Here is a 9554-nt window from a genome sequence, read left to right as displayed (position 1 = left end):
AGACAATTTTTTATAGCCTTCTTTGCTCATATTTACCACCAAGGGTGCCAATATTAGTGGAGGACACTGTAGCTTTTAATTTAACACAAATGGTATTTTGATTTATTTATTTGATATCGATATACTTGGTCCTTTATGAATTATACTCTCCATTATTCTCTTACAGTATGTCTGTTTCTAGTGTATAGCAGTTAGTTCTTGGTAAAATTGAGGGGAAAAACCAAACAATTTAGAAGTTTCTTAATTGATACAATAAAATAAAAAACAAAATAATAAGAAGTAGAAGAAGAAGAAGAAGAAGAAGAAGAAGAAGAAGAAGAAGAAGAAGCAACACTTTTTGGCCCCAGACTTACAAACGTCTATAAAAATAAATGTCCAGTTATGTTTGATTGCAACATGCAATAACGTGCTTTCCCACTGCGTGTTCCACAGAGCGATGCAGGTGAAGGTGTGGAGGCCTCCGTGGTGTTTGTGGGTGAGTGATTGTAGATTATATTCATTTTATATCCCTTTAACATGTAATGTAAGAAAATCCATCCTTTGTGTGAATTTATTTCATAAGATAGAACACGATCAAGCTGAAATCACAAGATTGTATGCTCCTTGTCCAGAAATTATATGTTACAGCTGAAAAGAAGTTATAAAATATGATTTTAAAGTTTCCTAGTTTTATGTTTTTAATTAAAGGTTAGATTTCTCTCAGTTCAGTGGGAGGTGAAGTTAATTAACTGCAAAGGCATTTTTCCATTTTTTGAACGCATCTTTGTTAAGAGTGGCCATAATTCTGGACCTGAATGTCTTGTGTATATATAGGTTATGAAATAGATGCATGAATTTTTCAGGGACTCTGGACTTCCTGGAAAAGCTGACCATGGCATTTGTCCGCCTGAAGGAAGCCCGAGTTCTCGAGACGTCTCTGGAGACTTCCGTTCCCGTTCGCTTCATCTTTGTGCTGATCGGATCGACCCAAAACGACGTGGACTACCACGAGATCGGACGAGCTATGAGCGCACTTCTGGCAGATAATGTAAGAGTGATTCCAAATGGTTAACCGGTTGAGTATACTGCTTTACTTACGTTACTGCTTCACTGCTACTGATTTCTAACATATCTATACACTCTTAGGTGTTCAAGCAGGCAGCGTTAAAAGCTCAGAACGATAAAGAGCTGAATGATGCATTGACTGACTTCCTGGATTGCAGCGTGGTGATCCCTCCCACAGAGATTCAGGACGAAACCATGCTTGCGCCCATCATTGGCTTCCAGAAGAAGCTCCTGCAGGAGAGACTCCACCCCTCTGAGCCTCAGAGCCACCTCAACCCCAAAGCAGATAGGAGATGTATTGAAATGCTAATGAGCAATACGTAACTTGCTCCTTTTTCATGATTTATCTACTAGGCCACACGATTAGCATAGCTAGGTATCTAATGCTAGTTAGGGTTTTAGAGATTATATGAAACAAATCTACAAATGTCATTATATGTTCCAAATAAGCAAGTAATAATAACGTATCTTTCCACATAGCGTCTATTTCCAAAGTGCCTCCGCCGGAGGATCCGCTGGTGCGCACTGGGATACCGTTCGGAGGACTGATCCGAGATTTGAGAAGACGCTACAAACACTACAAGAGTGACATCACTGACGCCAGGAACGCTCAAGTCCTTGCTGCCGTAATCTTTATTTACTTTGCTGCCCTCTCCCCTGCTATCACCTTCGGCGGTCTGCTAGGTGAGCACGAGTGTGTGTATGTACAGTATGAATGATGTTGGGCATCCAGAGTGTGACAATGTGTTTGCACCATGGGAAATATAACTATGTTACCATTTTGCCCCGCCTCCTGCCTCAGGTGATAAAGTGGATAATATGATGGGCGTCTCGGAGCTCATGCTGTCTACAGCAGTGCAAGGTGTCATTTTCTGCCTCATTTCCGCCCAGCCGGTCCTCGTCATCGGCTTCTCGGGACCGCTGCTGGTTTTCGAAGAGGCCTTCTACGGGGTAACAGTCCCATACGCCCTTACATGTACATACTAGTATTGCGTAACATATTTTAAATATCTGTTTTCACCAGCCTGTATCATCATAAAGATCCATTCAGGCATAGTTTAAATAAGGCAGCGAGGAACGGAACGCCATCATGGACAGTTTTTTGAATGAAACATTTTGTGTGTGTCACGTTTTCCGCCAGTTCTGTAAGTCTCGGGACATCGAGTACATCGTAGGTAGAGTGTGGATCGGGGTGTGGCTCGTTGTCATCGTCTTGCTGATGGTAGCGATAGAGGGCAGCTTCCTGGTGCGCTTCATCTCCCGCTTCACCCAAGAGATCTTCTCCATCCTTATCTCCCTCATCTTCATTTACGAGACCTTCGCCAAACTCGGCAGTGTACAAGACGCTATAATATCCGTTGCTAATGTTTAATGATTCACAATCAGTTAGTAACTGTCATAGCATGATACAAAAATTTTAAAAATAAGAAGAAAATGCAATATAATAGGATGCGCTGGATCAAGTGCTATTTTCTAAGTTGCTGAATAATGAGTGTGGAAGCCATATAGTTAAATCAAACCAAATTTGCAGTGATGTAATGCAATATTTACATTATATATATATATATATATATATATATATATATATATATATATATATATATATATATATATATATATCCTAAAATAGAATTAAAAGACTAATATAATTTAATGAATCATCATTCATTCCTTCATTACCTTACACTGCCTTAATTATGTTATGTGTATGTACAATGTTACTATCACTTATTCATTACTTGTTCATTTTACTAATCTGACTAGTTATACGAGTATTTTAAATGCTACTAGTTGTAGTAATAAGAGTAATAAATAGTACAGAAATATTGCTAATGATGCTAATTAATAATGGCAATATTAATGTTACGTTTAGGAAATAAAAATAAAGCGCTAGTCTAATTAGTCACGTTTGCAACCTTTAAAGAATAAATATATCTATATATGTTTCTAATTACTAATATTAATAAGTAATAATAACAGTAAACATGCTGAAACCGCGCTAACCATAATTACTACTCGAATTAGTCATATTTTTGTTATTGTAATGCTGTGCATGCTATAAAAAAAAGAATTTGCTGTTACAAAGCTTGTATGATACTGTAATTAACGTCCGTAAATCAATAGTAATACTAAAGATATAGAGAATATTAATATATCGTAGTATAGTAGTATTATATTTATAAAATAATACCAGAATTAAAATAACGGCTTTTCTTACTGTCCTATCCTGATAGATTTTCAAGGCCCACCCTCTTAATCTCAACTACGAGCACTTGAACACCTCAGTTGCAGATCCTTGGCATCCCATCGTCATCCATCACACAACTGTAAATAATTCTACAGGCAACATCACCACAGTCACTACAATCCGTTACCGTGCCTACCCCAACACAGCGCTGCTCTCCATGTGCTTGATGTTCGGCTGCTTCTCCATCGCTTACTTCCTGCGCATGTTCAAGAACGGGTACTTCCTGCCTGGCAAGGTTAGGTCCTGGTTCAGGTTTTGGTAGTTATAAAGGCCATTAATTAATATAAAGGGCAATAAATTACAAGTGATTTATTTTTACTTCAGATTTATTTTAGTGTTTTAGTTTCATTTCATTTTTTTTTTCGCCTCTCAGGTCCGCCGTTTGATGGGTGATTTTGGTGTCCCCATTGCTATTTTCCTCATGGTAGCTGTGGATATCAGCATTAATGACACCTACACACAAGTAAGTTTCGTGTGAAAGATACATTCATTCTTATCGATTCATTTTCTTAACGGCAGTTCTGACAGAAAAGCGTCCGCAAATCACAGACTTTTATTCATGTGCTTCTTCAAATATGTTGTCTTTTCTATAGTAACAGCTTGATATGGTGAATCTTTCTGTAAGAACATGTTTACTTAACGTTTAAGGAAGGAGTCTCCAGTGTCAGCGCTTTGTAACAGTCAGAGGTAAAGCTGTAACTTTACGTTTTCTGACACGGCAGAGTTTTCAGGAGAGAGGAGTTTGCTCTTTGAGAGGCTGGTGAGGGAATGACTGTTTGTAGCTACTATAACGTAAGTGAGAATAGGAACTAGATTGTTTCGTGGCTGCTCCACAGCATTAAATGTAACTACAAATGGTAACATGTATGACTCCTTGTTCTTTAAGTAATAAAAAATAATAATAATTGGCAAATTGCTGTGGTATGAGTGACCTTGTGACCTTGATGTTTTGTAGAAACTAGTGGTGCCTAAGGGCTTGCAGGTGTCTAACCCTGCCATGCGAGGTTGGCTCATTAACCCCATGGGCGAGCACAAGCCCTTCCCCACCTGGATGATGTTCGCTTGCGCCGTGCCCGCCATTCTGGTCTTCATCCTCATCTTCCTTGAATCGCAGATCACTACGTTAGTTCCAGTTTTCTATCTAGGGTTCTCATTTACTAAGATCCAAAATAAAGAGGCTAAAATTTTAAATAATTTAAATATTATTTAAATCTGTTGTTTTTATAGTCATGGCAAGTTCAGATCTCAAAGAACTGTTCAGTTGCACACCGAGTGCAATGTGTAAAAATGCATCAAAAAATGCTCAAAATACAATGTGAATGAACATAGGCCTCAGTATGTTCTGTTTAAAATGGTAATCGTAAAGAAAACCTTTTTACAGGCCTGTTAATTACTGTCAGCATCAAAGGTGAGAAAGTACAGGGAATATCAAATTAAGCAACTTTATGCGGGTAATATTAAATCATTATGTTAAGAAACTCTTATTTTGATATACTGAGACATTTAGAAGAACTCAAAAGGTACCGGGTATTTTTTGTTTAAAAAATGCAATCCTCTGTAGACTCTATGAGTAAATTTGCTTGCCGGAATTTTTTGACAATCTGCTAGGGGTTCTTCAAGCTAAATAAAAAACTAGTTAAGTTAGCGTGATGTCAGATCCACCACTTTGCCTCCTATGAACTTGTTCTTATTGTGCTCTGTAGGTTAATTGTTAGTAAACCTGAGAGAAAGATGGTGAAAGGTTCAGGCTTCCATCTGGACCTTCTGATTTTGGTGTGCATGGGAGGGTTCAGTGCTTTCTTCGGAATGCCATGGCTCAGTGCTGCCACAGTTCGCTCTGTAACACACGCCAATGCCCTGACGGTCATGAGCAAAGGGCCCAAACCGGAGATCGAGAAGGTTCTGGAACAGAGGATTAGTGGTGTATTGGTGGCCCTCCTCGTGGGTAGGTCCCTCTTTTAAGAGTTCTATTTTCATGCAGACACAAGTGTAATTTTCTGGCATAACAGGCATACTGATTATGTCCTACGTATGCCAGTTTTCCTTGTTTACACTAAACTCTGCTGGTGCAATGATGTTTTAGAACTGCAGGTGTAGTTCTGTATTTTCCTGTCTTTAAACAATACTGTTTAACATGCCCTCTTCGATTCCTCTTTGGGGAATCATGGGTAAAGACTTGGGTGACATTTAGGGAATCCTTTGGGTCTTTGGGGGCACCTTGGGGGAATTCCTTGGGGGAATCTCTCAGTGGCATTTTGGGGGAAACTTTTGAGGGATTCTTGGAGGAATTGATTGGGGAATCTCTTAGAGGAAGCTTTTCTGGGAATCTTGGGGGAATCCTTGTAGGAATCATGGTAGAATTAGGAGAATCCTGGGGGAATTTCTTAGAGGAATCAAAGGGGAACTTGGATAATTATTTGGTGGAATCTTGGGGGAATCCCTTTGGGGGGAATCTTTCAGGAGAATCTTGGGGGAGTCCCTTGAGGGATTCTTGAGAATCAATTGGGAACATCACTTCTAGGGAATCCCTTGATTGGAACCTCTTTTTGGAATCTTGTGGGAATCCTGGGAGAGTGTCTCATTGGAAACTTGGGGGAATCATTTGTGGAATTGCTCAGTGGAATCTTGGGGGAATCCTGTGGGAATCTTGGGGGAAATCCCTTGAGAGAATCTCTGAGAAATCCATTGGGTGAAACAATGGAGGAATGCCTGCCTCGGGGGAACATTGGGGAATTCTTGGGGGAATCTTTGGGGAATCCTGGGGGAACCTTGAGGAAATCCCTTGGGGGACTCTTAGGGGAATTCCTTGGTGGAATCTTGGGGGAATCACTTGGGGAAATCTCTTGTAATATAAATAAATAAATAAAGTCATTGTGGGAATATTGGGGGAATCTTAGGAAATCTCTTGGGAGATCTTTCTGTGGACTCTTCAGGGAATTCCTTGAAGGAATCATGGGAAGCCCTTGACGTAATCTTGGGAGAATCCCTTGAGGGAATTTTGCGTGAATCTCTCAGTGGATTCTAGGGGGGACTTGAGGGAATTTCTTGTAGGAATCTCTCAGTGGAATCTTGGGGGATTCCTGAGGGAATCTCAAGGCATTCTTGGGGAAATCAAGTTTGGGAATTGAAATTCTTTTGAGGGAATCTTGGGAGAATCCCTTGAGGGGACTGTCTCTGTGATTTGGGGAATCTTGGGGAATTCTGTGGGTGAATTGATGGAATTCTTTGGGGACAATTGGGGGACTCCCTTGGTGGGATCTTGAGAACCCATAAAGGAATCTTGGGGTAATCCTAGGGGGATCCCTCGGGGGACTCTTAAGACAATCACTTGGAGGAATCTTAGAGAAATCCATTGGGAGAATTCCTTGCAGGATTCTTGGGGAATTCTTGGAGGGAGTCCCTTTCTGAAATCTTGGGGAATCCCTTGGTTATATTCCTGATATAACCAAACCCGAGAGTGAAGGAAAATGGACATCGGGTCATTGACATCCTCGATCTCTTCTCTCCTGGGTTACTTAATTAGGTATGTAATGTATATTTTAATAAATTGATCCCTGTTGCTCTTCTGAACTCTTGCCAGGCCTGTCCATCCTCATGGAGCCCATTCTGAAGATGATCCCCATGGCAGCTTTGTTTGGAATCTTCCTCTACATGGGAGTAACATCTCTGAGTGGCATTCAGCTGTGGGATCGCATGCTGCTGCTCCTTATTCCAAAGAAGTACCACCCCAATGAACCGTATGCTCAAAGAGTATGTTTCATTGATAAATAAACCTGGGCCCTTTCAGGAAAACTTCTCAATGTTATGATTATATTGTAAACATAGCATGCTTGGCTATTCAAGATGAGGCATATATTGATATTTCAGTTTTTCTTGCCTCTTTATCACTATAATGTGTGCTGTATATTTACTTGTACCTCTTGTGTTAAGCATGGTAGCTTCTAGATTTCATAACTAGATTTAAATAGAGCCCACACTTAGACAATATATATATACAATGATAGTAAAGTACAATAAATGATCTGCACAATAAGCAAATTATACACTGTTTTTCAATGACGCATTAGCCATTTTACAGGAGTGATGTTTGCTGAAAATGGGCCTGTGTATGCCTATGTAGATATTCCATTAAAAATCAGCTGTTTCCAGCCATGATAGTCATTTACGACATCAATATCTAGATTGTATTTCAGATCAATCTAATGTCATTTTAATTGAAAAAAATAGTCAATTTCTCTCAAAAACAAGGCAATTTCTGAGCGATTACAAACTTTTGAATGGTAGTGTAAATCAATCACTTTCACAGCTCCTGGCATTATGCCATTTTATAAGGCTAATCTTATAAGACCTTTGCTAGAGGTTTAAGCTTTAGCAAAACCCTGACAAGTTTTCTTGAAATAATGTTGTTTCTTCTGTCTCTGGGCATGGTTTCCCATGATGCTTTAGGTGAAGATGAGCAGGATGCATATGTTCACAGGCATCCAGATAGTGTGCCTGGCCGTGCTGTGGATAGTGAAGTCAAGCCTGTTGTCACTCGCCCTGCCCTTCATCCTCATCCTGACCATCCCACTGCGTGTGTTCCTCAGTCGCCGCGTCTTCACCAAGCTCGAGATGAAATGTGTAAGCTACAAATCACATCATCGGCCAACAAAGGACTTATAGTATATACTATAGACTTATGTTATAATGTAGGCAATAGTTACAATATGAATTAAATATGAGAAGCCAGAATTCAACAGCGACATACTAATTCACTGATTCTAATTATTCGAAATTACATGAATTATTATTTAAAACTGTAATACATTTTTTACCTTTAGGAAATCTGGGAATCCACTTATATAAAACTGATATCTTCCTGTTTAATAGGTTCATTTGGTAATTTTTAGGGGGTTATTTTGTGGGGAATGCTCTACATTACTTTTTAAATGGGTTTAATAAAGTGTACTAATTCCTCTCATTTCATTTCTGTCAGCTGGATGCTGATGATGCCAAAGTGACATTTGAGGAGGAGCCCGGCGTGGACGTGTACTCAGAGACTATGATGCCATCGTAAATGTGTTACCCCAATGATGCCAAAGCTACATTCAGTCCCATATTGACTTGTGATATAGAGATGCTTAATGAAAGCAATATGTACAACAAACAAAAAAATAATCCTTGCTAAGACTTTCTCTGTGGCACTCCAAATGTAATTTTAAATATAAAATGACTTTGAGAAATACCTCAGAGAAGAAATTTGTCTTTATGTGTCTATTAGAAAAAAAAACAGACATATGATGTAAAAATCATAACATCAAATTGTGTGCTTTGTGGCAGAAAAGTTTTGGAGTCACTGGTAACCAGCTATCTGATGTATTTTATTGTACATTTCTCTTTATTTAAGAGTAAAATGCACTTCACATTATATTATATAGACCAATAATGGATCAGTATGCTGAACAGTTGTAATATTAACCTTCTGAAGTCGGAAAAATGTAAACGTTTTGCCATAGATTTTATTTTGCTGTATTAAACCACTGTTAAAATGTTTTTAACTCAAATTTTTGGTCTAATTTTTTTTTTCTGCACGATTTCAGCTTTAAGAATTATTTTGCTTTTTTTAATTTAAGATACCGTATTGATTTAAGTGCTTCCACAACATGCCACAAATAAGAAAAAAATTACATTTTTATTTAATAATTAAGAAAACAAGCTAAATTATTATTTTTTTTAATCACATGTAAATTTCGTGTTAGTTATCTATACTAGTTAGTGAATAATGCCATTAGTTAATTTGTACTAAATCAGCTGGGTATCATGTGATCACCATTGTTCCTAAAGACCAATCACTGATCACTATTGCTCCTAAAGACCAATCACTGATCACTATTGCTCCTAAAGACCAATCACTGATCACTATTGCTCCTAAAGACCAATCACTGATCACTATTGCTCCTAAAGACCAATCACTGATCACTATTGTTCCTAAAGACCAATCACTGATCACTATTGCTCCTAAGAAAAGATTTTAGGTCCTAAGATTTTCCTAAGAAAACCATTCAATCCAGTACGGGTCATTTTGACCGCCTTTATGCATTCGTGAAGGTTTTTTTGTTTCATGCATTGTAGGATTAAATATCAAAAATCTAAAAGGTGTGTGTCATACCTAACACCTAGATGAACACTTTAGTTAGTTTTGGGACTGTACGTCATTCCCTCCAAATGCTATTGAGCTTTAAATCATGGTATATTTTGTGTATGAGCCCATGCAGTAATAAAA

General features: G+C 38.5%; 1 protein-coding gene across 2 annotated transcripts in view; it reads left to right on the top strand.

The window, feature by feature from the left end:
* Positions 1 to 8829, top strand: part of slc4a1b (solute carrier family 4 member 1b (Diego blood group)) — a 13658-nt gene extending 4829 nt beyond the window's left edge. Inside the window, exons 5-17 of one of the 2 annotated variants that reach the window (XM_053640650.1) lie at positions 433 to 475; positions 843 to 1027; positions 1126 to 1339; positions 1525 to 1728; positions 1847 to 1995; positions 2186 to 2290; positions 3279 to 3527; positions 3666 to 3755; positions 4248 to 4414; positions 4996 to 5237; positions 6873 to 7042; positions 7739 to 7912; positions 8268 to 8829. In XM_053640650.1, coding sequence (XP_053496625.1) covers positions 433 to 475; positions 843 to 1027; positions 1126 to 1339; positions 1525 to 1728; positions 1847 to 1995; positions 2186 to 2290; positions 3279 to 3527; positions 3666 to 3755; positions 4248 to 4414; positions 4996 to 5237; positions 6873 to 7042; positions 7739 to 7912; positions 8268 to 8348 — 2073 coding nt within the window. In that variant the 3' untranslated portion in view covers positions 8349 to 8829. Of the gene's footprint in view, positions 1 to 432; positions 476 to 842; positions 1028 to 1125; positions 1340 to 1524; positions 1729 to 1846; positions 1996 to 2185; positions 2381 to 3278; positions 3528 to 3665; positions 3756 to 4247; positions 4415 to 4995; positions 5238 to 6872; positions 7043 to 7738; positions 7913 to 8267 lie in introns of both variants that reach the window. The other variant, XM_053640649.1, reaches the window with a different exon arrangement.
* The last annotated feature ends 725 nt before the right edge of the window (positions 8830 to 9554 follow it).

This window comes from Ictalurus furcatus, chromosome 13 (assembly GCF_023375685.1).
Source record: "Ictalurus furcatus strain D&B chromosome 13, Billie_1.0, whole genome shotgun sequence".
In the NCBI taxonomy this organism is placed as follows: domain Eukaryota; kingdom Metazoa; phylum Chordata; class Actinopteri; order Siluriformes; family Ictaluridae; genus Ictalurus; species Ictalurus furcatus.
This window is presented reverse-complemented; position numbering and strand designations above follow the sequence as displayed.